Source organism: Borostomias antarcticus (genome assembly GCF_949987555.1).
Source record: "Borostomias antarcticus genome assembly, chromosome: 23".
Lineage (NCBI taxonomy): Eukaryota > Metazoa > Chordata > Actinopteri > Stomiiformes > Stomiidae > Borostomias > Borostomias antarcticus.
Genome location: NC_140256.1, coordinates 2,559,909 through 2,587,343, shown reverse-complemented (window position 1 = coordinate 2,587,343; position 27,435 = coordinate 2,559,909). Strand labels below are relative to the sequence as shown.

The following is a 27,435-nucleotide window of genomic DNA, read 5'->3' as shown; positions in this document are numbered from 1 at the left end:
GTTCTGCCAATCAATGGATATGTGGGACATAAAAGAGACTATTGTTGTGAAGATGGCATGTAAATACTGTACATGGAATGATATTCCATAGATGTAGTTTGGGTGGACAGTACATGAGACTGACACTTACACACGAATGAGGACTCACCGTGTTTTCAACAATTAGTTGTTTGTACAGTAAATTGTGTTTTGAATTGTATTGCTGTGTTTTAGTTCATACATTCTCCCATGGTTGATTAATTGGATTTATTTGACAAATTTAATTTTAAAAACCATGCAGCTCTGCTTCAGCAAAACATCACCATACTAACCTTACTCGTATTTAAGTAGTGGTTGGTGCTGAAACCCCAATTGTAATGAGGATTGAGTGCTTGTGACTCACTGCACTGTATGAGTTGTCGTTGGTTTTTTAGAATGGGTCAGTTATCGGTAATCTCTTTTCTGCTTGTGAAGCTTCCTCTTATTGTATCCGTTTGACCTCCAGTTTTCATAACAAACGTCACAACTGTCACTTAGTATTCTGTGCTAGAGTGCATGCTCTTTTCAATAAATGGGAATATATTGACTGATAATCACTATCTGCCATTACGTTTGTCTAGTGCCTGGTATTCAGTATCACATTTTTGTAAAATAATTTAGTTTTTTGAGGGGTCTTGATACCTGATTCCTGAAGAGGGAGTAAGAGAATACCCCACCCAAAATAAAGAACAAGCTGATTCATTTTGGTGATTTCTAAGTCAGGAAGGATGTGATGCACTCCCGTCACCACAGAGAATGACTCGGCTGCTTAACCCTCCCAGGATGGAGTGCCATATTTGGGCCTTAGATTACTGGATATATATTCAACTTTACCGTAGTGTGTTACGTGCTTTAGGGCATGCCTGTTCCCCATTCTGACCTCTTGACCCACATTTGGTAACATCTGGAACCTTTGAGTAATTTACTACAATCATAACTGATTCTACTGCAAGGAAATAGGACGACGTTTTAAAGAAATCACTAATTATTAGTGGAAGCTATGAGAGAAAATGCTAACGGTTTTACAGATGTCTCCTACACTGCTTTCTCTGAGAAATCATTGTGGTAATTGCGTTGTTTTGTAGGGCATCTTTACATGATTATTATTTTCCACTCACACAAAATACTAAACCGTTGGAACTAATTCAGGACTTGAAGAAAGTGTGCTAGATTTAACACGCCTCTTTTCTACCAGTCTTCTAACATTATGGTAATGATATTGCAAAGATGGAATATAAAATATAATAATGAATACAAACAGATAAAACCTATGTTGCCATTTTTTAAATAACATGTGTTTTCAAAGTCCTCATGAGTAGAACAAGACTGGTGGTTTTGTTTCTTTTAAGGTTTGCAGTGTCAGGGCTATTCATCAAAATCGTAAGCTTGCTTAGCAAAAATCCATCCCTGAAGTATGTGAACCTTGGATCATGACTGGAGGATAAAATAAATCTTGATCTTGGCCTGATTTTCTATCACTCGCTCATTCGTTTTGAGCATGAGATGTTTGAGGTGCAGAGTGGCTGTTAAGCAACACGGGGTTCCTGAGGTCACCGGCTGATCCAGAGAAGGAGGTCTGTGGGCCCCTAGAGACCCCAGGAGAGATGGCTGCGAGCAGAAGGCTTGGATCGCGGCGCAGGTCTCAGTGGGACCATCAGTCGATCAGCACGGCCTGAAATAGAGCCAGGATCATTTAAATAGTTTTCACAATGCCAGCGCAGGTTTGAATTACTGAAACCTGCACACGCTTCAACACAAACAACCGAGAAGATCAATACATGCTGACGCGTGACGACCGGGGTATGAGGTCATTGTTTGTGTATAGTTGCACTGAACTGAACTGATACACAGTATGCATGATCCTTCAACATGTCACGTGTTCTGTAAATTAATCTATTTTGTCTGCTTTAATGTATAACTTCAGGCTAAATAAAGATTTATAAATTGTGTACAGTAGAGTTAGAGTAGAGGAATTGTAATCTATGCACTATGGGTTACCTGAATAAAGTCCATATTGAGGAAGAAAGTGTCTAGCCATTGTCACACCAATGTTGTCAAATAATGATGATTATGGACAGGTTTAGTTGATTGGTCGAGAGAGTAGGGAGGCGGGGTTTATGGGTTGTCCTGAGAGAGGAGGATACTGTATAACTTGTGGGTTGTTTGGTTTTGGTTTTGAAGAGAGATATGATGACAGACACCCGTGGCTATGACATCCTGTAACTGTCTTATCTATGCGCTTTTTTAGAGGTAGAATAAAAGTGTCTTCTAAACTAAAATCTACAGGCCTTCTGAAACTACAGCAGAAGATATCCCCAAACGACAGGACTGTGCAGTATGTAAGTATAGAGTGTACTGCCATGGATAAGCTTATACTCCTGTGAATGTGTTGGAACATGCTGTGAAAGATGGTTGTTAGTTTACAGACTTGTCTGTCATTCTCTAGGGTGATGCCACTGCTTGGCGGAGGATCCGTGGGCCGGGTTGTGGGGTCAGCGGTCGTGGCTGTGAGGCCGGCCCGGGTCGTGTCACTGGGTGGCCATGGCGGACTACGTGGGGAGGCATCTAAGAGGAAGCGTGTCGTCTTTGCCGACGCTAAAGGGCTGTCCTTAACCGCCGTGCGCATCTTCTCTGAGACGGAGAAGAGTCCTCACGTGGTCTGTCTGCCTCCGCGCCCAGAGCTGAGAAACACGACGGTTTGGGGCTCAGGCTTCCCCGTCAGCACGTCCGGACCGGGGCCTCGACCTCGGCTGGGCTTCCCACAACCACCTGCAGAGTTCCGAACCTTCCACGCCAGGCTGGGAGTGGGCATGGTTCTCCTGGAGAACTTCAGTGTGAACGCACAAGCCCTCCAGGGTACCGTGCTGGTGAAGAACGTCAGCTACCAGAAGGCCGTGCGCGTACGCGTCACCTTTGACTCCTGGCTTAGCTTTCTTGACGTGCCCTGCGTTTTCCTGCAGCAACGTTATACCGGACCTGAGAGGGACGTCTTTGCGTTTGACATTGCCCTCCCCAAACTTCTCAAGGAGAAGGAGAAGATGGAATTCTGTATCAGTTATCTGCCTGGTGGCTACAGCACGGCATTCTGGGACAACAACAACGGACAAAACTATAGGCTTTGTCAGCAACAGCTCCTGTCCACCCAACCCTCAAAACAGGGAGGGTTGTGGGAAATAAAGTGACTGAACTGAATTGCCAGAATCTCTTATCAGCTTCAAATTTCATATTTATGTTATGTAAACATGTAAAGTATACCATAGTGTTTTAATTTATTATGAAGCTGATACTAATTAACCTATCAATGAGAAAATATTTTTTGACATTAAAAAACAGGTTAACTAGAAAATATTCTCCATGCATGACCTCATGCCATCCTTACCGAGTTCAAGGTCTTCTCTGTCAGTCTCTCTACATGGAACGACTTGCAGAGGTCACTTAAGTTCAGTGCTCTGCCCTCACTAGGGCACTTCAGGTCCCAACTGCCCCGCAACTCTGGCTCTGTGTGTAGCTGTTTTCATTGACTGTTGCACTTATTGCTGTATTATGGTTGTGGTTATGCTACCGTATTTATTGTTGTATTGTTTGTTGTGATCTATTGTATTTTATTTATTTTTTACTCGGTGACATCGCAAATGAGTGCTTGGTCACCCTCAATGTATTTTCTGAGCCGAAATAAAGGTTATGAATGAATGAATGAAAAAAGTTTATCAACTACATTAAGATCCTAGGGACCGGTGCAGGAGAGTCCTAACGCCTCAGTTCACACAGGGACAGCAGCGGGGCCCTCAGACGAGGGTGAGGCTCGTCATGTCAGATTAATTAACTGCTTCTGATTGCAAAGAGTGCCTGGTTTTAGGAGCTGGATGGCATTCACACTGGGGCGTGCTCTTTTTTTTTAATGATCTTCACCATCGCAATAGTACGAGACTCTCACTGACTAAATGGCAGAGGTGAAATGTGAGGGGAAATAATTCTGTTAGTGAGTTCCTGTTCAGAATAGTCGCACGGAAACGGTGTGACCACATTGTTGACTAATGCACTCTGAATAATTTCACTGGAATCCTGTCACTAAACTCTACTACAGGCAGGAGGTTGCTCAAGTAAGGGAAATATCTTTCCTTCACACCAAAAGCAACATTTATCGGAGATAGTGAAATCTGGTGGTTGCAGTGTAAGTGGAAACAGAATGACAGTCTCCAGATGGTCTGATAGATTTTCAGACGGGAACATTGTATTAGAAGCTCTCACCTAAAACCCACGGGAGGCGTAACTATAGAAACAGTTTACTTGACTTACACTTGACACGTGTACAACAACAACACTAATAATAATAACAACAATAATAGTAATAATAATAAACTTTTATTTGTATAGCACTTTTCAAAACTAAAGTGAAATAAATAAATACAAATTAATAATGACACAAAAAACATTGGCTTCCTCCAACACATTAGTTGCTCTGATGGCCGCCATTCCAACTCTGTCATCGGTACTAGGCTTTAGTTACGACCAGCAGACACATTGATGTTGGTGATCCCACAGTAAGTGGTTGAGGAGAGAGGGAGGGGTGGAGGGAAGAGACATGCAGACCCCATGAGGGGGGGCTGTCCCAGATATGTATAACTGTGCTCTACATAGGACGGGTTCAGTTTCTCTGCTGAACTCACATCCTCTGCAGAGAACGGCCACACGCACATCATCCTGTCCGGGCCTCATCCCTGAATCATCCCCGTCCCCCTCAGCGGCCCACGCTGATGTTGCACACCTTGCAGCTGGGGTCCTTTTTGGCGTTGGCGGTGGTCAGGCTCATGAGCTGGTGGTGGCCGCTGATCTGTGCCACCGTACCCTGCTCCAGATCCAGGGGCTCCGTGTACAGCACCTCCATGATGACGTCGCTGGCGTGGCAGAAGACCGCCTCCTCCCCCGGCCTCTGAGAGGGGGCGTAGGTGAGGAACGGGTTGGCCGACAGGTCCAGGAGGGGCAGACGGTCGAGACAGAAGCTATCCCCCTCCGAGCCAGCAGGGGCCAGCACCAGCACCACGTAGTGGTAGGCCGTGTACATGCAGTAGAAGTCTGCGAAGTAGAGGCGGGTGTTGTGGTGCAGCAGGCGTCCCGCGGGGATCTGGAAGCGCAGGGGCCCGTAGGGAGAGTCGTTAGGAGGGAGGCCGGTGTGGAAGTCCGTGTTGCAGCTGAGGAAGACTCCGTGGAGCTTGCCGTTGATGGGAGAGCCGTGGCTGCCGCTGTTGTCTTTCAGCGCCGGGTGCATCTTTCCCCCGCACTCCGTTCTGTCAGAGAAGAAGAGGGAAGGAGGAGGATGAACACTTCAAAAACTGTTGATTGGCGTTGAGGTTTGTCACCATACTAGGAATTTGCTTTCGGACGTGGTGCATAACATTGAGACAGGATTGGACAAGGTGCAGGGACGAGACAGGACAGTGCAAAGACAGGACAGTGCAAAGACAGGACAGTGCAAAGGGGCCAGTACAAAATGCTCGTGCAAAAGAAAAAAAATGGATAAGTTAACCCTTTCGATACGACCACGTCACTGGCAACATTTTCAAAATATCTAACAAATATTTAATAATATTAAAAATATCTAACAAATCTAAAAAATTCCTCACTCCAACACTTGCTGAAAGCTGAGAAACTGTGCTTTGTAGTATTATAGGGAAAATCCAATTAATATTCAAAATGTTGTCACTGTACTTTCAGGGTTAAAAGGGTTGAGAGAAGAACAATGAACAAACGTAGTGCAATGTGTCCAGAGGGAAATTTGTCTTGGACAGGCTGTTACATACAGTTCAAAGGTACCATAACAAGGACAAAACAAAACATTAGTGCATAGACATGCAAACATGTGCAAACATAAAGTTTAAAGTGCATTCATACATTCATACATAATACAATCAACACTGCTTATGGTCCGAGTTTAGGAGACTAACTGATAATGGAATGAAGGAGTTTTTGTATCTGTTGTGTACCTGTATATCCACTGAGTATGCAGAGTGTAATGTGTAAGTGAGTGCGTGTATGTGTGTGTGGAGTGATATGTGAGTGCGGTGCGTGCCACACATACATACAATCAGGTCACGTGCAAGTGTGTGCACGCGCATATGTGTGTGTGTGGCACGATATGTGAGTGCGTTGCGTCAGTTACAGAACATTCAGGTCACTTGTTCCTCCAGTGTACTAGCGGGAACTTGTGAAGTACACTATATTCCCCACTGACCTGACATGGTGGAAGTAGTCAGGGTGCTGGTTCCGATAGAACACGGAGAACTTGAGCAGTCGTCCTGAAGAACCCTTGGCCTTGTCCAGCAGCTGCTGGAGATGGTCCATGGCGTAATCTGTGAGGGCGATAATGTGGTCGGTACTTGTTATTACTACGGCATTACATGTTATTGAGACAATGGGACACCAGTGATGTGGTCAGTACTTGTTATTACAACTTGTTACTACATCTTATTGAGACAATGGGACACCAATGATGTGGTCAGTACTTGTTATTACAACGGCATAACATCTTATTGAGACAATGGGACACCAGTGAGAGGACATCCTTCAGTACCTCCTGTGCAGAACTCCACCACTTGGCTCCATTCGGACACCTGGTAGTCCCCATCTGCCTGTCTCACTGCGGTCTGGACAGCGACACTGTACTCTGTCCGTGGGCTCAGGAACCAGTGGCCCCTCACTGCCATGGGTAGGGGCACCGCCTTAGCCACCAGCTTGGTGGGCACACCCTATGTGGGTCAGACGCAAGCTATTAACCATTTGACATGCGTAAAAGCTCGAATTGGGAATAGCAATGTTTCAACTAACCTCTACTCAACCCGTCATTAAAATGTAAATCAGCGCGTGTAAACGTTCCTCACGGAGTCATTTTATAGAGTCGGCTAGGCTGCCGTGTGTCACGTTAGAAGAGTGTCTTTGTTTTGGCCGAGGTCTCTGAGAAGCAGAGCTAATTACGACAAGCTCAGAGGGCCACGTAACCATGGCAACCGTGCTCGTGATCGTTCGCGCGCGCTTTGGTTTTCGGTGATGGAAATAAATGTCACGCAATCAGAGGAACTCGTATCAGGTGCTTATCAGGTTAACAGAGACTGAGGCGTGATTTGCATTCAACACCGCTGAATGGAAGAAATATAGAAATAGAATAGAATATATAGAAATCTGAAACACCGTGGATACTCGCCTATTACATGGATAGATGTAGAAGGACAAACTGCATTTCTTCACACCATCTGTGTCAGGGGTGAATATGGGATGACTGAGCGTGGCATCTTTTATTTTAGTCATTAGTCTGTCAAAACTCTCCATGTCATGTGTATAAAAGGGCCGAGATCAGTCAGACATGGGCGTGCAGGGGGCGGACTGGGGAAATAATTCAGGCCGGGAAATGTGGCCCCTAGTCAGGCCACGGGGACGCGGTGAGATGGATGGAACACAGTTTCGTTTTGTTGACGTGGGGGGGGCAGATCGGGGCAGACGGCTTGTTTGCCCGTTTCTGGTCGTTGAAGAGGAAACTGATTTGCCAGTGAGTCACTGGCCTGAAGGTGTTTGCGGTGCATTTTCTCCTCCCTGTCTATTGGAAGTGACGGAAAGACACCGCAGCTTCTATCTGTTTATCTACGGAGCTACAACAAGACGACGCTAGGCTGTCTGACGCTAGACCATGCTAGGTCACACAAGGTCAAACACTCAAGGTCAAACCTAATGTTTTGCTGCACAATTTCTATCGCTGGACAAAAAAACATGAGAGAGTGACGGGGAGGAGGACAAGGGAGGGACAGGGGGGTTTGGGGAGAGGACCGAAGCGAGTGATTGAAGGAGAGACAGTCTCAGACCCTGTGTTTGAAGCGGTTGGGATCACTATTCTCCTTGCGGCTCAGGTCAATGAAGAAGTGCGTGGCTCTAGCTGTGTCTTCAGGGGTCATATCCCACATGATCCGGAAGGAGTCACAGGTCACTTCACAGATTTGGATGTTACACGGCGTGGAGAGGGACTCCATATCTGCCAACTGCTGTCAGGGGGAAAGAAAAGGGTGAATTGTAGTTAGTGCAGTTAGATATGTTCATCCATGGGGAGATTTGAGACAAATACTGTGCCAATGAAAGAGCTATTGATGGTCCAGCCGCCTCAGACCAAATTCAATTAACCTTCTGGCCGGGGATGTTTGCAGGCCACATCTTCTCTCCTGTTCTTTATTTTGTGCTCTTCTCTACCTCCCTCCTCCCCCTCTCCTGCCCTCCACTGACATTTACCGTCTCATAATAGCCGAACCGTTACGCTCGCTGCCAACCGACCGGCCTCCGCAGGTCCTCATCATAATCCGCCTACAGTCTCCTGGCAACCATTAAAGGCCCTCTTACAGTATGCTCACAACAATTTCACTGTGAGCTCCTGTTTTTCATCTACACTTCTGAGGGAAGGCGTCACATGAGCTCCTCAGCGACATTGAATTCAGGGATCTCTATTGGTCGGATTAGGCTACGTCGTTTTACAAAGGTGCAACGGCTGAGCCAGCAATAATAAAACAGCTCATGGGACATCAACAGCCAGTTATGTCCTATAGGGGAAATGGGAAGCTGAGAGTCGACACCACCAAATGATATATGGCCCTTTGTAATTACTGTCCATTGGAGTGGGAGATCTGGGCTGGTGCACACAGCCTTGAACACCGGGCTGACTGGGTCAGCGGCAGCACATTGTGTTTGATTAGCTGTCACTTTCCCCCTCCTGAATTGATGGTCCCATCTCGGTGTCTTCTGTCCTGAGGCTGAGAAAGCTACCTGGTTATTGTTCATATCTGCAGCTCCTATCAAAATGTTTCCCTCAAACATTGTAACCTTGTTTTTTTTTCCTCTCTTGGATTCTTCCTTTTGTTTCCATGCCCTCTTCTCCTCCAATCCCAGAATGCCAACAGCCACAGCGAGACACATGGCACATCTCCTTCATTACGCGCTGAACACCGACCCAACATATGCTCCAGCAGTGAGGTGCCTATAGGAATGCGCTGCAAGCAAATAACCCTGCGCGCATGCAGACAAAGACGGGGCAGCTGGTTTGCGGTTAGTCTGAGGATGCGTCACGCGCGGGTGAGCATGCCTGGTGCAGCGCGCGGCCTTGCAGAGGTCTCCCGGTCCACCTCGTGATGGACACGCCGCTGCAGCTCATAAACGCCTCCTAAACGGACCAGCCGGCTCGTTCGCACCAAGATCGGGGGCGGTTTGCTGTGGCACCACATGCGTGTGTTTTCATGGAGCTGATGTGCTCCCCTGCTGTTCCTCCCATCTCTCTCATCCATCTCCTCTCACAGTAACTGGGGCGAGAGCATCTCTCAGGACAGTCATCAAAGCCCGCTCTTCTCTGCATGCATGCTCCATTTTCAGACTGGAAACATTTCAACTGTTCAAATGGAAGATTCCCATGCTCTTAATCATGCATTAGGGTGAGGATCTGGGAGTGTAGTCTGTACAATTAGTCGCCCCCAAATAAGGAGTGTTCTCTAAAACAACTATGGGGCAGAAGATCTCATTGAAATATGGTAATTTGTGCGCTTGCGTTTTGTCTTTGATGTCCTCTAACGTTGTTTCACTCACAGTTCGCTTGTTATGTGCATGTGTAATGTAGCAGCTTTTGAAAAGGGCATCGCACACATCTGTCCTGTCATATATGAACGATACACTCAGGCACCACGGTGCTTATCTCTGCGTGCCAGTGCCGTGAGGAATGACACTGCCGTGGGGAATGACACTGCCGTGGGGAATGACACTGCCGTGGGGAATGACACTGCAAACACAAGAGAGGGGACAGGGACAGCAGCCCCATGCATCATAGACATGCATCATAGACATGCGTCCACAAGCATGTGGGGGAATCAGGTGCAGAGAGAAGTCATAAGGACGTGTGCCGTGAGGAGGAGAGTACAGTAACATACATGACGGTCAGTGGAGCGTGGCTGAGGGATACAGGCCAGTAAAGGATGCTCGTCTCTCTGCGTGAGATCTTTTGGTGAAATGAAGGTAGGAATAATAATATCGCCCATTTGATTAAGAATAGTGTATAGTCTTTCTATAACAATGTCATACACTGATTATTTACCCTTAAAATATATAACAGGCTCATATTGCATTCCTTCCATATTCTGTTCCATGAATCTATCTCATAGCTACAGTATCTCAGCCTGCACATGGGTCAAATTTCCATTCACAAGATGATGATCACACACCATCCTAGAATTCCAAAGGATTTATTTACCATAACTCGGACACCACAGAGGGACATATAATACGATTATGATTTGTAACACGAAACCCCCCAAAAATGTTCAGCATAAAAACAACAGTTCAATAGGGATGAGACTCTCTATATAATATAATATCAATAAGATGAAAATGTGCCTGCTGAACCCACAAGGAGATATGACTTCAGCGGGATCTAAAAGAAGACGAATCCCATACCTCTCTTTGGTGTTGGGGTATCTCTGAAGTGTGGTACGGTACAGCTGGTCCTCGGCCAGGGGAAGATGAGCGCTTTAACGCCGGCGTTGACCGTGACCGTTCCCTTTCACTTCTCTCCCCCTCTCTCCTGCAGTCGACGGCAGACCCTTCAGGAACTGATCAGGAGGTGAACACACTGCTTCCCTCCCTTCTCTTCTCTCTTTCATGCTCCCTCGCTCCCCCTCCCTCCCACCTCCCTCTTTCTCTCTCCCACCCACCTCTCTCTCTCTCTCTCATACACACTCTCCCTCTCTCTCTCTCTCTCTCTCTCTCTCATACACACGCTCCCTCTCTCTCTCTCTCTCTCACATACACACTCTCCCTCTCTCTCACATACACACTCTCTCCCTCTCTCTCTCACATACACACTCTCCCTCTCTCTCTCTCATACACACTCTCTCCCTCTCTTTCTCTCTCTCACATACACACTATCTCTCATACACACTCCCCCTCTCTCTCACACACACACTCTCTCACACATACACTCTCTCTCCCTCTCTCTCTCTCTCATACACATTCTCTCCCTCTCTCTCTCTCTCTCTCTCTCTCTCACATACACACACTCTCTCATACTCTCCCCCTCTCTCTCTCTCTCTCTCTCTCTCTCACACATATACACTCTCTCTCTCTCACATACACACTCTATCTCTCTTTTTTGCCCTCTCTCCTCCAGTCTCATGCTCAGACTGGGTTTTTGTGTTTTCTTGACTGCTGTGTAGTCTACAGCTGCACTGCCTGACCTATAACAACTGGAACTGCTGAAAACACCAACAAAAGATGTGAAATTAATGTGCACAAACCGTCGTAATAAAACCATTCACACACATCAGTATCAACATGCTGACAAACAGTCACACAATTACACATCACTGACCAATATGTAATTACTGTTAGTCGCTTTGGATAAAAGCGTCTGCTAAATGACTAATGTAAATGTGTTAATGTAATGTATGCCACTCAAAGGGACAGCATTAGCTGACTAAAGACTGTGACACTCATTATCTGAGGAAAATGTTATGTGATGATCAAGCCAACAGTAAAAACGGAAGAGACTAGAGTGTGTGTGTGCGTGTGTGTGTGCGTGCATGTCTGTGTGTGTGTGTGTGTGTGTGTGCGTGCATGTGTGTGTGTGTGTGTGTGTGTGTGTGTGTGTGTGTGTGTGTAATGAGCTCAAAGAGATACCAAATGTTCTACCATATGGTCTTTCTCCACAGGCCCCCCACTCCTGGGGCAAGGGAAAACTCCCACTGTAGGCTACTGTTCATTCAGCAAATAAATAGACTTTTGAAATTTATATTTGATTTTAAAGAGACATCAAGCCTTGTGTAAGATGATTCATGATATTTGCAGTAAAAAAAAGAAGTGAATCCCGGATACATTCTCCCTAGTATTGTGAGTGTGAGTTATTGTGAGTTATCACCCAGCACCAGAGCTCCAAGCTCCTATTAGCCAATGCAGGTCTGCTGGAGCTCACTGATTCTATCAAAGTGTAATTAAAATGCAATCATCCATCATTAGACATGCCATGACAGCCACAAGGACAAAACAGAGCTGGGGGAAGCAACCCCGTGCATTGAACAGTCCAAGGCCATTTTGAGAGATTATTATGCTCCAATCATCATCCCATACTGCGGGGAATGTACATTACACAGGTCCTTATATTGTCTTACAGTGCTAATACAGTTTGATTACAAAAGTGATATCATTTTACAAGCATCTATTGAAATTAGGCCTGCTCTGTCTGACAAAGCTGAACGTCACACGAAAATAAATCTGATGAAATTATTTTTGGATAACCGTAATACACGGTGTAGTGCGCAGCGCAAGTGCCGCGCAAGTTTGATCCTCAAGAAGATTCTCACTTACGTTTAACTCAACTGTCATGGCGCTGCACAGCAAGTATTGACTGGACCCTGGATTCTCCACGATATTAGTGAAGTGCTTTTCGGATCACTGCTGTGTATTTGGTGAACAGCTTAAGAAACATTGAGGTAAAGTCAATCATCGTTAAAAAAAACGTGTTGTCCGAGTAAACATGTTGTCAGAGCAGGCAGACTTGGGCTAGCCGGTGCATAGATGACCATGTGTTCTCAACCTACTCCTTAGGTAACGTTAGCTAACACGATATTTGAGTGTGAAGTACCTTAACGTTACGTTTAAGAGCACTGCTGTGTATTTGGTGAACAGTATAAGAAATGGGGCAAAGTCAAAAAATGGTTCAAAAAGGCTTGTGTTAACTGTTACCATGTGTTATGTAGTGTTATGTCAGTAAACAAGTCGGCTAGCTACATTAGCTCTGTCACTGACACGATAGCTAGTGATAGTAATTTTCTATTTAAAGTTTCTTTAGTTTATTTTATTTTTATTATATTTATTTTATTTATATAATAATATTAAAAATTTATTTTATAATATTTTATTTTATTCCGAGTTTCTAGGAATGTGTGTGCATGTTTTATTTACTAGTTGGGGGGATTCTTTCGATGCAGTCCCTACTTGGCGAGGATGGCAGAACCGGGCTCCAGCGACCCCCCACGGACCCCAGCACCTGGAGGGAGTGGCCGGGGAATGCTGATGGGACGCCGGCTGCCTGCCTCCCACTCCCCCGGCCGGCTGCCCTCCATGCGCTCCAGGGACCTCACCTTGGGAGGGGTGAAGAAGGTAGGTGAGGAGGGAGATGGAGGCACGGACTGAGACATGATGATGATGATGACCCATGTCCAATGCTGTTACCCAGCAAACACGCAACGTCAGGGGGACGTTCAGATCATGTCTTAATAACGTCCGTCGGTCCAGAACCCCGTTTGTACGTCTGCTGGACCCCTCAATATTCAAACGTCTGGCTTGGACCCCTCTAAGACGTCTGTGGACGTGCAGAACGGGTTCAATATCTGAACGTTAAAAAAAACATTCATTCTGGCTCCTAATTGGATGTCTTTGGACGTCCGAAAAAGACAAAAACGACGTCTAAAATACGTATTTTAGACGTGTCTTTGCTCAGTGGGTAAACTGTGCGTTTCCTATGTCCCTCATATTTAATGTAGCGTGTCATATTATGTCTTTCAGAAAACCTTCACCCCCAACATTATAGGCAGGAAAACAAAAGAAGAGTAAGTTCTATTGTTTATCTGCAGAATTATGACACTTTTTCCACCTCAGTCTTCCAGGTCAACTTGACTTTACTTGTTTTTGTTTTTTAAGCTGTGCATCAATACAGTTGCACACCAGTAAAGATTACCCATAAACCCCTTACTTCACCACAAACCTCTCTTACTTCACCACCTGGGTGTGATATACATACGTGACGTGTGTCCGTTCATAGCATGAGGTAGACCTGTGTGAATTTCATCCTGTGTTTTTTTGAGTTCCCGTTGTACAGTCGTCTACAAGTGGCTGAGTTTCCTATGACATTTGAAACTGTTTTTTTTTGGAATATGTAGGGATGTGACCTATGCCCACCCTCCCATTGCTCTCTGGAAAGCGCATTGTGTTGCCTCTGTATGGAATGCGCTATACGAATAAAGTTTGATTTGATTTGGTGTCCTCCTCAGGCCGAGGGGGGCCGAGGGGGGTCAGAGGAGGGAGAGGAGGGATGCCGACCGCGGGGGGCGTGGTCAGAGGGACGGGCGTGGCAGGGGCCGGGGTCGTCCAGAGGTCATCCAGTCCCACTCTATTTTTGAGCAGGGGCCGGCGGATATGATGATGAAGAAGAGGGGTAAGGGTCACTGGTCACTCAGTCAGCAATTAAACTCACACTAACCGACACCTGTTTGGAGTTACCACAGTCTTGTTTTTCAGTCATGTGATCGTTTGAGTCGTCTCTTCCTGTGCTCTGCTCAGGTGGCTATGAAGGAGAGAGAGATGCTCCTAGCGTAGGTCCCTCGCCCATCATCAACATCAAAAAGGAAAAAAGAGAGACGGAAGAAGAGACCAAAGAAATCTTGCGCTCGCTGGATCGAGATAACGTGAGCCTGTCTGTCCAACCCCCCCGCTTATTGGCATGTTGTTGGTACCTACCAGACCCGATCAAACGATCGGCTTGTTTTCAGGGTTCCTCGTGTGCATTCTGAACTCTGTAGAGCTGCTTTTGTCCATGATGCTCCTTATAGCTGGAATACTCTACAACAGACTCTAAAGCTGGAGGTACTTCCTTCAGACACAGAGTTTAAATCCATGGCTCTTGGTATTTGTACTTCGACCTGTAACTGTTTTTAATAATAATAATAATAATAATTGTATATAGTATTTGTTCTGTTATTTGTGTATCTGTGTGAACTCGTCAACACTGTAAGTGAGAGAAACCTCAGTGCTTTACGAGTATAAATAAAGGTTTGAAATTAAATGAAATGTTTCTGTCACACAGTCTGTGACCATGTACTACATGTGTGTAAATCCCTGCTCTCCTCTGTCAGTTTTTGGACGACCCCTACCTGCGGAGCGAGGAGCGGAGCTGCCCGGTCCAGCTGCCCCTGGCTGTGTCCGGATGGGGGTTTAAGGAGGAGTTTGTTGACGCTGCTGAAAAAACTGAGGCGGTTGAGGATGACGGTGAGGCCATGGAGGGCACAGCTGCAGTCAAAGGTACCAATGAAAGCTCAATGAGAACTTTTTAATTGTTCAATATTGACCTCTACTTGCTATTAGTTTATGAATTGGTCATAGCAAGACCCCAAAAATCTTTTTCGTGACATGGGACCGCATGAGACTCTAAATTTATTATTTTCATCATTAATCATCATTACAGCGAGTGAGTGGGGGATTGTGGGAAGTGTGGTTCTTAAAACGCAGTGCCGATTTTATCACGACCAGAGGGGGCGCCAAAGTGCCTAGTTATCTCAAGTAGCTGTAAACGTCTCAGTTCTTTTGTCAATTTTGTCTCTCAGCCAAGTCGTTTTCTTAAACACTTCCGTCTCTCAGTGAAACAGGAACCAGATGACGTGACGGAGGGGAAAAAGGCGGAGTCTAACTATAAACCGCCTCCGCTGCCAGAGCCTGAGGTCCTACCTGACCTTCTCCAGAGCTTTAGTCTGAGCAAAGGGGAGGAGCTGTTCTTCATGCAGCTCCCTGATTCGTTACCCGGGCAGCCTCCCACCAAGGAAGCCAGGCCACAGAAGACCGAAGTACAGTCGGAGGACGGACAGTCCATGCTGCTGAAGACAGAAACTCAGGTAGGTCTTCAAGTCGCTGTTAGACGAGCGATTGTGACGGCGAGGTTTGTGACAGCGAGGTTTGTGACAGCGAGGTTTGAGCGCACAAGTGTGGGAAAAGTATGGCCTCTTTCACGCGTGGGATGAACGTGCGTCTCGGGTGATCTGATCACAAGTGGACAGGTCTAAGCACAGGTGTGAACGTGTTCCCGGGCCACACTGAAGGGCCGTCTACCACTTCAGATTTTTAGACGATAAATAAGAATGGTTCAGTTCAATAATTCGTTGGAGTATCCCGTTTATATTTCTGTTGTTCGTCTGTCTTTTTTTTCCTTTTCCATCGCGTCACTTTATTTCCACTTATCTATATTTTATCCGTAGATGAATACACATAGTAATATGTGTCACTGTCTTGTGTTTGTGTAAAAGGAAGAGCAAGCAGAGGACAACAGCTGTAATCTGAGGGACTTGAAGGAAGGCCTCGTGGGGAAGATGTTGGTGCGGAAGTCCGGACGAGTGCAGCTCATACTGGGACATGTCACCCTTGACGTGTCGCTGGGGACGTCATGCTCCTTTCTCCAGGTCAAGATACCAAATGGCATTCAATCCTATTCTGCTCACCCCCAAATTCATATTCATTTGCTTGTTTTGTGTTGAATGTTTTGCCTAATTTGACTGACGAGCTTTTCCGCCCCTCTTTTCACAGGAGCTGGTGTCAGTTGGAACCGGAGAGGGTCGGAATGGTGACATGTCTGTGCTGGGTCACATCAAACATAAAATGGTCTGCTCACCGGACTTTGAAGCCCTCCTTGAGAGCAGGGTATGATAGGTCATAGGTCATAGGTCGTGGTGTTCTTTAGTAAGGGACTCACCACGGTGACAGACCCTAATGTCTGTGTATGCTGGATGGGGTCACAGATGGGCATGACACCAGTCTCATATGGCGTTTCAGAGGTGTCATTTAGAGGTTTTGACCATGGATAGCTTCTCAAAGATGGCTGAAATATGGATTTCCTCACATTGGTTAAGTGGAAAATACAGTGTGTATATTGAATATTTATTTTTCTTTTTGCATAAATTATGTGATGAAAGGTGCTTTACTTGACTGGTGTTTGGTTGAAAAACATTGATAGCCTGATATCTTGAAAACATTGATTTGCCAAGGTTCCTTCTCCTGTGTGAACAATCTGGGTTCTCTTTTGGGTGGAGTGAGGAGAAAAGTACCACCAGAGTTTACCAGCGTACATCGATGTACCTGTGTGACAATGACAAACACTTAACTTGTATGTAATGTCAATAAAGTGAAGACACATTATATTGTGTTGTCTAAATATGCCTTTATAATTGGTAGTAGATTAGTAGGTAGAAAGAAGCACAATCAATACTAAACACAAATGTAGAAAATATGCAAGAAATCCAAAATATACCGGTGTATAGCAGTAGCTTGCCAAGCCTGAGCAGCAAGCATTCAAATATCAAGAAAGTAAGAGTTACTATTTGTAATCATAATAATGAAGCGTTCGGATATATTGCTCACAATGAGTTTTTCACCTGGTTAAATAAAGGATATTGATTAATTGGATATATTGCAGGCCGAAGATTTAATTCAATTTATATTGCCATGTATTTGCAACTGATAACATGACGTGACATATTCCATGGATGTATTAATGGTTCCCACATGGGCCGTGTCCGAAATGCATACTACTTGCTATATAGTAGGCGAGATGCAGCATGCTACATCAAAACTGTGCATACTGTATTTCGCCTACTATATAGTAGGTACTATATAGTATGTAGTATGCCTACTATATAGTGCCTACTATATAGCAAGCAGCAGGTAGTATGCATTTCGGACACGGTCTTCGGTATCACCTCTCCTAACCACTAGATGTCCCTTCAGAGAGAGTACAGTGAGTCCACACGGGAGGGTGCACATGCACGAGGAGGGGAACCGGGTGCACGAGGAGGGGAACATCTGATGTGCAGCATCATCACTCACGTCGCAGCATCATCATTCACGTCGCAGCATCATCACTCACGTCGCAGCCACGCTCACGGTCCGTCCGGTGATCACCGGGCTGAGGTTCAGACTACAATACCCGTGAGAGGAGCCGTCTGACACAAAGACGAGTAAGTGAGTAACTTACACTAATACCTAATAATAACTAGTAGTAGCTAAGTGAGCTAACAGCTAGTCGTATTCAGTGTCAGCTGATTTAAAGCGAGCTAGCTAGACAGTCACGCTAACGTCACGTTAGACCCGTATCCAACGCAGCTGTTAGTTATGGTGCGTTCGTTTGTGGTCGGAGGTGGCAAGTCGCAAGTGGGAAAATACCCACCTCCGACCTGTGTGCATTCGAGCTATAGCGAATGATACGATGATGATATGATATGATATTGACACCAGCCGGCAACTGGGGGCTGAGAAACATATCCGAATTTGCGACGAGGAAGTGCGAGTTCATGCGGTGTTTTATTTAATCATTCCTAGCAAGTCGCAATTTACCACCTCCCAGTTATAAACGAACGCACCATTAAGCAGCTAGCGTTAGCTACGCCATCTGCGTAGCGTGGGTAGATCATCTTTTCTGTTTTAAATGTGTTCCCACGACGACCACCATGTACATTTATACCAACATAGCGTGAGACTATAGTGGGGGGGTAGTTTAGGTGCGGGTGTCGTGACTCGGATCGGTCAGGGTTGGGTTTGACGGCCCAAAACCGTAAACACTGTAGTAATGCGCATTATTGCATTTTTATTATTATTTCGATAATAATATCCGATATTAAAGACGCTAGCTAACGCGTTAGCAAGTCTGACCTGTGTAAACTGGTGAATAACGTTAGCTAGCTAGCCGCAAAACCAATAGTTGACTTGATATGTTCGTCTGAATAATACATTTCATTGTTGAGTCAAGTACACGTTTCTTTTGTGTGATGAATAAGTGCAGCTTGGCTATTATGCAACTGCTGCTTTTTGTTTTAATGCTTTTAATTTTTCCTGCCTTTTGTTTTAAATGTCTTTAATGTCTTGGCTTTTTGTTTTAATGCTTTTAATGTCTCATGTAAAGCACCTTGAATTGCCCTGTGGCTGAAATGTGCTATATAAATAAACTTGCCTTGCCTTGCCTTTAAATGAAGGCCATACTTGTTTCTAGTCTAGCAGTGAACCATACTATTTCCTCGTTCCCGAGGATCTGATCTGAAAGGTAGGAAACGGTTTAAGTAACCCTGTGCTTGTTTATCCTTTTTCTTTCAGGGGTTCATGTTCATCTGCAGACACACTTGGAGCCTGAAACACAAATCCTGAACACCTGGAGGATGTTGGAGTTGCGTTGCTTTTTGATCTATTTCTTTGTTTTTATAAAAGAAACCTCGTCTTCAATTATTTGAAGCAAAAAAAGGAACTGCCACGGGCGTAAACCGGACAGGCTACATTTGAAATGTATTGACAAAGCCTGGAGGAATCCTAATGATGCCGGCTTCCACAGAGATGGCCTATGTGAGGAGTAGTATGCTCCCCCAGGCGCCTTAATGAAGGCCTGGTTCTGGCTACGGAGACTGAGGCCACACAGGGCTAAGAAGGGAACCACGATTACCCCCTCCTGATTTTAGTCAGCCTTTCTGTTCCTTTGTATAGTATAGCCCCCTTCCAACCAAGCAAGATGTTCTTCTCCCCGTTCGATAACCTGCTGTGCATCCTCCTGGGCATCTCGTTCACCGTGTGGTTCACCCTGCTGCTCGTCTTCATCATCGTGCCTGCCATATTCGGGCTGTCCTTCGGCATTCGACGACTCTACATGAAAACATTACTGAAGATCTTTGAGGTAAGCAGGGGATCGCCGGAATAATAAACGTGGTTAAGAATAAAACGAAGGATGATGGTGAGTCACGCCACGTAGGCTGCACGCGGTCGTCGTTTAATGTGGAAGTTAGACTTTCGGGAACGAGCGAGTTATCGTGGCCTTGCCCAACTCTGTAGTCGTGTGTCAGACGGCGTATTGTTTAACCGTGGATTTACCCAAAAGCCTAGCCCTGGGTCAGGCGAGGACGAGCCAGCCTAAGGTTGTCGCCACCTCTCAGCCTCCAGCCTGCGTCCCATATCAAAGCTCTATTGTGTGAGGATAGGATGTGGACAAGCCTCTATTTACTCTGGAGGTGCAGCTCATATCCTACCCCTGCAATCAACACCCGGCTGGATCCGAGCAGCCGGGACACGTTCAACATTCCCAGATATGTCAGGGTTTTTTGTATTATGTTGACATAGCTCTGACGCACAAAGGCATCTGTAGCCTATCAGTATCATCATCTACTGATCGGATGGGATACGTAGACAAGGACGATACTGATAGATTGCCAGCCCACGGATATTGCCGGTGTGGGAACCTTCAAATGTCTTTACCTCGTACCCAGGCGTGGGTTGAAGAACTGATTAGTGCTGATAAGATACTGTAAGGACAAGCGATGACAAGAACTCCAATGTACCTGTACGTGTTACACATGGCAAATAAACTTCTTCTCTGTTCTATTCGGAGGCTTAGTTAGTAGGTCACTATATGCCTGGAGGTAAAGTTTTGTTTACCTATTGTCCAGCACACCGTTTTCTGATCTAATTGAGGACTTGCGCTCATTGAGGCCCTCCCCTCCCTCCCCCGGGCTGGAGCGTTGTTTATTCTGGCGCATACCTGGAACAGTGCAATCGACAACAGTCGGCTCGGTGTACTCCTTGGGGTGGCGTACGCTCTTCGGACTCGGGCCAACTTTTGTCAGGAGCTTTTGTCGGCTTGGTGTACTTCCTGCCGCTTTAACTGTTCTTCTGCTTACCGTTCACACTTCAGTAGCGTTAGTGCTGATTGCATCACAGTCAAGGGGCCCCGTTATGTAACGGGAGGAACTTGACAGCGCTGACTTGGGGCCTTTTGGTCTGTAAGCTTGACAGTTGGGTTTCTGTTCTGACTAGCCCTGCTTCGTCAATTTCTATTTCTGGCCTCCGCTGCTAGTATCCATAGTCAATGAGTGTTCACTTTCTCACTAGTGAGGCCTATTAAAAGGAACCCTGGTTGAAAGTTGAAACCTAAGAGGGTCTTTACTCTCTTCCTCTGCTGTTTTTAAGTGTGGACTCTAAGCCTGCCGTTTCCAGCCAGTCCCTTAGAGGTTGGAGATCTGGTGCCTAAAATAAACAGATCAGAGTGAGACATGGTTGGAGATATGAGAGGTGCCTTGGCTCACAATTTCCGGCCGAGTCATACCGAAGACTATAAAAATGGCTCCCGATGCCTCCCTGCTTGGCACTCAGCATCAAGGGTTGGATTGAGGGTATCGCTGTGACATACTAGCGTCATGTCCAGGGGGTGGACTTGTACATCAAGCTGCCTCATGCTAAAGAACCAGAAGATAGGCTCCTGCCCTATGGGCCACTAGGTTCCAGAACCATTGGTTCTCCAGGCTACTTACTTTACTTGCTAGCTCACAATTTAGAGGGAAGTTACAAGGTGAAATATGAGCTGCTAGGCTTAACCAATGTAGCACAATAAGAAGGTCCTGGGGTTTTCAGCGGCGCACACAGGCCTAGGTGTTATATTTTTGCCTGTGGGTAATTTGAGTGGGAATAATCCCCTTCACCTGGAGGATTGCTTGTCTGTGAGCTTTATTCAGGAGATGGCGTAGCCTACAATCTACCATCTGGGATCTGAACGGGAACTTTCTCAGATGGCGTCCATGCTTATATCAGACCTCAGTTAGAGAGGATCAGCTTACATAGATGGACTAACCAGACCTTCACAACAAACTAGGCTTAATCCCGGGGAACATTATCATGAACAAAAAGTACCCTTCCCAACTTCAGATCATATGTTGAGAGCTCAACTCACACATCTGTTTTTCGACTTATGTAAGAGCTCCTACTACCACACCCTCTCCGGCACTTGTGTGCCGATCTGGACCTGGAGCGAGGTTTATTTACCGTTTTCTAGTTCACTGACTACAGGGAACAGGCTCCTCCCCCTCTAACCAACCAAAACAGTCGTTAAGCCGTGAGCCCCAGCTGCATTTTAACAGCATGATTCACAGGTGGGAAAACATGTTGTGGCAAGGCCATATGGCCAGGCGTGAAATGTGCACTCTACCAATCTTCAATGATCTAAACCGTTGTGCAAGGCTGGATGAGCGGGGATGTGCACTCCACCGTTGCTTGGGGCCTGCTAGTGTGGCCTTGCTCTGGGCCTGCTAGTGTGGTCTTGCTCTCAGCCTGCTAGTGTGGTCTTGCTCTGGGCCTGCTAGTGTGGCCTTGCTCTGGGCCTGCTAGTGTGGTCTTGCTCTGGGCCTGCTAGTGTGGCCTTGCTCTGGGCCTGCTAGTGTGGCCTTGCTCTGGGCCTGCTAGTGAGGCCTTGCTCTGGGCCTCCTAGTGTGGTCTTGCTCTGGGCCTGCTAGTGTGGTCTTGCTCTGGGCCTGCTAGTGTGGTCTTGCTCTGGGCCTGCTAGTGAGGCCTTGCTCTGGGCCTGCTAGTGAGGCCTTGCTCTGGGCCTGCTAGTGTGGTCTTGCTCTGGGCCTGCTAGTGAGGCCTTGCTCTGGGCCTGCTAGTGTGGTCTTGCTCGGGGCCTGCTAGTGAGGCCTTGCTCTGGGCCTGCTAGTGTGGTCTTGCTCGGGGCCTGCTAGTGAGGCCTTGCACGGGGCCTGAGCACCACAGGTGTTAGTCAGAGGACGCTGTCCTGCCCGCCAGGCCGAAGCCTATCGCCCAACGTGCCTTAAAGAAAGTGAACACTACAGCCTACGTCTCCCAGAAGCCTTTGTAACAGACCGGAGCATCTTCACAGGCAGCTTTCTCCGAATCTTCGTCGATTGCATTCAAGGCCGCGTTCATAAGTACCGTGTGAAGATGTGAGAGGAACCAGCTCTTAGCCCCAGTGCCTGTGTTCGGAGTGAAGGGTGCTTTGTGGCGTGAACTAGTTCTTAACCCAGCGCCTGTGTTCGGAGTGAAAGGCTTCGAGCCCCCCCGCTTTCCTCCCACTTCCTGCCTGTTGTTGCTAAGGCAAGAAGAACCCTCTGTCCTTTTCCCTGCTTCCTAACCTGTTTATTCTCGTCTGAGGCGGCGCCGGGATATTATGCACTTCGGTGCCGAGATCTTAGATTACAATGCTCATGTGGCTCAACAAGCAAATACAGTGTGTGCCCTCTTTGAAGGCTGGCAGGAGATTGCAGATCCATATTTACTTGAGTCAGGCCCCCCTGAGGCACTGTCCTCTGAATCGCCCGCTGGAATGGCTGGAGAGATATTATCGGTCTTTTAAGGGCATTTCCAGTCAGTAGTTGCTTTGTTTACATTATATTGCAGTCGGTGTAGCTTTTGTCCAAAGCGACATACAATAATTGCATTTAGGAGTAGCTAAATATAAATACAATAGGTTTACGATCCCCAGTTTTACTCTGTTCAAGTTCAAGTAGGATGATATGTCGTTTAGGCTATCAGGGTATGGCTTAATATACAATTAAATGCTTACTTGACATAGCGTGTGTTTAATAATATGGGCATATTAATCTATCATATGTGAAACAGATCTTAGAAACAATTTGATAGCCTAGTAAAATCATGTAGATTAACTAATGATCAACTAATGTTCAACATTACATTAGTCATTTAGCAGACACTTTTTTATCCAAAGCGACTTAGAATAATTGCATTTTTAACGTAGGAAAAGCCAATGTACTACTACTATGTTCAACACATTCTTTTTCCTTCTAGTGGGCCACACTTAGGATAGAAAGGGGAGCGAAAGAGAACAATCATCTCTCACACAAGCCCTACTCTAATGGTAAGTGTGTGTGCCTGTGTGGGTATGTGTGTAAGTGTGTGTGGTGCATGCATGCGTGGGTGTGTGTGTCTGTAAGTGTGTGTAAGTGTGTGTGTGCGTGTGTGGGTGTAGGCGGGCCCCCTATGTGTTGTGTGTGTATAATAATAAAATAACGTCCTCCTGATCCTCTGAAGCCATCATCGCTAAGGACAAGGAGCCTCCCTCGCTGGAGGAGGAGATCAAAGAGATCCGCCGCAGCGGCAGCAACCGGGACCTGGACTCCGCCTCCGAGTTCGAGATGTCCGACATCTTCTACTTCTGCCGGCGGGGGGTGGAGAGCATCATGGACGACGAGGTGACCAAGCGCTTCTCCGCCGAGGAGCTGGAGACCTGGAACCTCCTGACGCGCAGCAACAACAACTTCCAGCACATCAGCCTGAGGCTGACCGTCCTCTGGGGGCTGGGAGTCGTCATCCGCTACGGCCTCCTGCTGCCCCTCAGGTACGCTAGCTACCCTGACCCTATCCGCCCCCCCATCCGCTACGGCCTCCTGCTGCCCCTTAGGTATGCTAGCTAGCTTGACCCCCCCCCACACCATCCTCCCCCCCATCCGCTACGGCCTCCTGCTGCCCCTCAGGTACGCTAGCTACCCTGACCCCCCCCCCCATCCGCTACGGCCTCCTGCTGCCCCTCAGGTACGCTAGCTAGCCTGACCCCCCCCCCCCCCCCCTCACCCGCCCCCCCATCCGCTACGGCCTCCTGCTGCCCCTCAGGTACGCTAGCTAGCCTGACCCCCCCCCCCCCCCCTCACCCGCCCCCCCATCCGCTACGGCCTCCTGCTGCCCCTCAGGTACGCTAGCTAGCCTAACCCCCCCCCTCACCTGCCCCCCCATCCGCTACGGCCTCCTGCTGCCCCTCAGGTACGCTAGCTACCCTGACCCCCTCCTCATCCGCTACGGCCTCCTGCTGCCCCTCAGGTACGCTAGCTAGCCTGACCCCCCCCCCCATCCGCTACGGCCTCCTGCTGCCCCTCAGGTACGCTAGCTAGCCTGACCTCATCCGCTACGGCCTCCTGCTGCCCCTCAGGTACGCTAGCTAGCCTGACCCCCCCCCATCCGCTACGGCCTCCTGCTGCCCCTCAGGTACGCTAGCTACCCTGACCCCCTCCTCATCGGCTACGGCCTCCTGCTGCCCCTCAGGTACGCTAGCTAGCCTGACCCCCCCCTCATCCGCTACGGCCTCCTGCTGCCCCTCAGGTATGCTAGCTAGCCTGCCCCCCTCCCCTCAGGTACGCTAGCTAGCCTGACCCCTCCAGCCTCAGCATGGCCCTCAGAGCCACATGGAGCCCCACAGATCATCGACTGGATTAATCCGATAAAGGAATAATTGACCCTAATGAAAAACAGCCCACAGTCTCTTGCAAATGAAGGAAAACCTGCGTTTTTATTGAAATCGGTAGGCAGCCGGTGGCGTACGTTCGTTAAGAGGAACAAGGCTTTACTCTTCAGTGAGTCTGGAGGGTGTCCTCTCTCATGGGTGAGTCACTGACCCAAGACTAACTCCGTCTGGCCTGAGCCCAGCCACACATGAGCAAACCAGGCCGCCATTGTAGAGCCAGACAGACCAAACCAGTGTCCAACCTCTCGCTGTCCCCATTGGCTACTACTCTCCTTCTGTCTCACTTCCTAATAACCTGGATGTACGGGCGAATCTGGCTCTCAGTTCCCAGCAGTGGTCAGTTAAGCTTCCTGTAATGCAAGCAGTGGAAGTGAGTGGTGATTATGTGCTTCTGGATAAGCTGATTATCACCTCGAGTGGTCCCCAAAAGTCCCCAGTGACCGGGAATAGGGACGATCTGTCACCCGCTAGATCCGTAGTGTCCCATCCCTACTAGTGGTTCACTGGTCCTTCTAACCTGAGACTGAGACATACTTCTCCCTGCTGGAGTAGTGGACCTTACACACTCCGGTAATCTGCTCACACTCCGGCTGCGTTGGGATCGCTTCACCCTGGATTAGGCCCGTCTGCCTACCAGACGTCTTAACCGTGACCTCATGTGCCGTCCTCCTACACACCTGAGAGTCTTCACACCCGGCCTCGCAGAGAAGGGAGAGTCTACTGACCAGACTGACGGAGAACCGTTTGTGGTCTATGTTTAGTTTGTGGAGTTCAGGCGTCGTTTCTCTTTGATCGCCGGGTGTTTTAGATGGAACGTAAACAGTCTGGTGTTAAGTGGTGACCTGAGCTGTGTGTGTGACCGCTGTGTGTGTGACCGCTGTGTGTGTGACCGCTGTGTGTGCTCCCCTACAGGGTCACCCTGGCCTTCACGGGAGTGGGCCTCCTGGTCGTGCTCACCTCCATAATCGGGCTGCTTCCAAACGGGAGGTGAGTCTTCTGAGAGAAACGTTGAGAGAAACGCTCATGGTTACATCTTCATTTTACTGAAAAAGTAGTGCAGGTTCCTTATTCAGAAGGTCAACCACACGTGAGGTAACACTGCTGTGGAACCTGAGGCTCGGTTCTTCTCTGTTCTCCTCCTGCAGGATGAAGAACGTTCTCAGTCAGAAGGTTCACCTGATGTGCTACAGGATCTGCGTCCGAGCCCTCACTGCCATCATCACCTACCACGACAGGTAAGACGTAGTCGCACTGAAATGAAAAAAGCATTCTGTCCCATTTTGGTTCACATAATTAGTCATAGTGTTCACCTATTCAACGATGTATGCCAAAGAAAATTACAAAATTCTACTTTTGTTGTAATCTTATATCAAAGTATATAATTTCTTACTTCCTGGAAAACGGTAGGTCACGTGCAATGACGACAACAGGTACCTTCGATTTTAAGCCAATCTCACGACATCCACTCGTCAATTGTGATTTTCAAACTGTCACCGAGTGGTCACTGGTATCCGTTGATGTTCTGTCAAAAAAAAAATCTCCCCATGGTTTATAGTGCTAAATCCCGAACCTGTCCTTTTAAAAAGAGCATTGTGTGGAGTAGATGCGTGTCTGTGGCCTATTGGAATGCAGCCAGCTTAAAGCTGAGTTAGTAAGTGTCATGGGAGGCAGCCGAGGGCCACTGTCTACATTCATCTCTAGCGCACTGAACAGAGCTTGGGTAGGAAACAAAAGCTGTGGTCAGAACCACTTGCACACACACACACACACACACACACACACACACACACACACACACACACAAGCTGGGCTGGTCAGACGAGGCCACCACATTCCAAACAGGCTGAGGTTCCCTCACAGGCACCCAACTGGAATGGCTGCCCATGTTCTAAACTAATCCACCTGTCACTGTAGTTGTAGAGCACGGAAACATGCAAATCCATGAGCGAGTCCTTAGCACATGTAGCATGATGGATAGTGGCATCTTGTGTTTGGAAATGTGTAAAGGAGGGAACTACTTATTTGAATAGGCAAGAGTAGGAGCTTCTGAGGAAGAGGTGGTTTCAGATGAACACACACCAGTGTTGGCAACTTTCGCAAGACAAATAAGCAACCGCAGCTTTAAAAACAAGCCCAAAACAAGCCCCAAATAAATATATAATAATACTGAATAGTTAATTTCCATATGACGTCACACCCATTAAAAGTCGATGGGTCGGAGGTGCAAAGATAGTGTGTCTACAAACTCTTGTCAAAGTGTCTATGGGGAAAATGCCTGTATGTGTTTGAAAGAATACATTTGAAAATGGGACACAAAACCAGGGCCCATACTCTATATACAAACCTTTATTTTGCTAATTTACATATAGTGCCATAAACACGACTAAGACACCGACAAGTTTGGTTAAAATGAAGGTAAAAGTGGTTGTCTGTAACCATGTGGGGGCTCCGACCACCACAGATATCCACCCTTTGAGTTGTTTTTCCTTCTCCCAGTCTTTATCGTATCTACTCCCAAACCTGCACCACTTTGTTGGCATTGTGGGAAAAGACGGACTCCTGATGACGCTGTTGACAAAATG

General features: G+C 47.2%; 4 protein-coding genes across 4 annotated transcripts in view; 3 read left to right on the top strand and 1 right to left on the bottom strand.

The window, feature by feature from the left end:
• Positions 1-2,468: 2,468 nt before the first annotated feature.
• On the top strand, positions 2,469-3,200 carry ppp1r3c2b (protein phosphatase 1 regulatory subunit 3C2, duplicate b; the record flags this gene model as incomplete). Its single annotated transcript, XM_084457397.1, has 1 exon — positions 2,469-3,200. One exon carries the CDS (start codon positions 2,469-2,471, stop codon positions 3,198-3,200), a length of 732 nt encoding a protein of 243 aa, XP_084313523.1.
• A 1,556-nt stretch (positions 3,201-4,756) lies between these two features.
• Positions 4,757-8,030, bottom strand: phyhip (phytanoyl-CoA 2-hydroxylase interacting protein; the record flags this gene model as incomplete). Its single annotated transcript, XM_084457666.1, has 4 exons — positions 4,757-5,303; positions 6,248-6,365; positions 6,587-6,761; positions 7,866-8,030. The coding sequence occupies 4 exons, from the start codon at positions 8,028-8,030 to the stop codon at positions 4,757-4,759; spliced, it is 1,005 nt and encodes a 334-aa protein (XP_084313792.1).
• On the top strand, positions 5,270-16,966 carry polr3d (polymerase (RNA) III (DNA directed) polypeptide D). The gene is made up of 9 exons (XM_084457665.1): positions 5,270-5,366; positions 13,011-13,182; positions 13,588-13,631; positions 14,073-14,236; positions 14,362-14,486; positions 14,934-15,099; positions 15,436-15,686; positions 16,095-16,247; positions 16,372-16,966. Exons 2-9 carry the CDS (start codon positions 13,027-13,029, stop codon positions 16,489-16,491), a joined length of 1,179 nt encoding a protein of 392 aa, XP_084313791.1. The 5' UTR covers positions 5,270-5,366; positions 13,011-13,026; the 3' UTR covers positions 16,492-16,966.
• A 746-nt stretch (positions 16,967-17,712) lies between these two features.
• Positions 17,713-27,435, top strand: part of LOC311324597 (glycerol-3-phosphate acyltransferase 4-like) — a 17,715-nt gene continuing 7,992 nt past the window's right edge. Inside the window, exons 1-6 of the mRNA XM_084457086.1 lie at positions 17,713-17,798; positions 18,928-19,495; positions 23,407-23,476; positions 23,650-23,956; positions 25,766-25,840; positions 25,999-26,088. Coding sequence (XP_084313212.1) covers positions 19,334-19,495; positions 23,407-23,476; positions 23,650-23,956; positions 25,766-25,840; positions 25,999-26,088 — 704 coding nt within the window. The 5' untranslated portion in view covers positions 17,713-17,798; positions 18,928-19,333. The remainder of the gene's footprint in view (positions 17,799-18,927; positions 19,496-23,406; positions 23,477-23,649; positions 23,957-25,765; positions 25,841-25,998; positions 26,089-27,435) is intronic.

Bases quoted from the DNA above. Each gene is read 5' to 3' on its own strand.
- polr3d (XM_084457665.1), top strand. From the start codon at position 13,027: ATGGCAGAACCGGGCTCCAGCGACCCCCCACGGACCCCAGCACCTGGA. The intron at 13,183-13,587 runs GTAGGTGAGGAG...TATGTCTTTCAG, and splicing joins CCTTGGGAGGGGTGAAGAAG to AAAACCTTCACCCCCAACAT. The intron at 14,487-14,933 runs GTGAGCCTGTCT...CTCCTCTGTCAG, and splicing joins GCTCGCTGGATCGAGATAAC to TTTTTGGACGACCCCTACCT.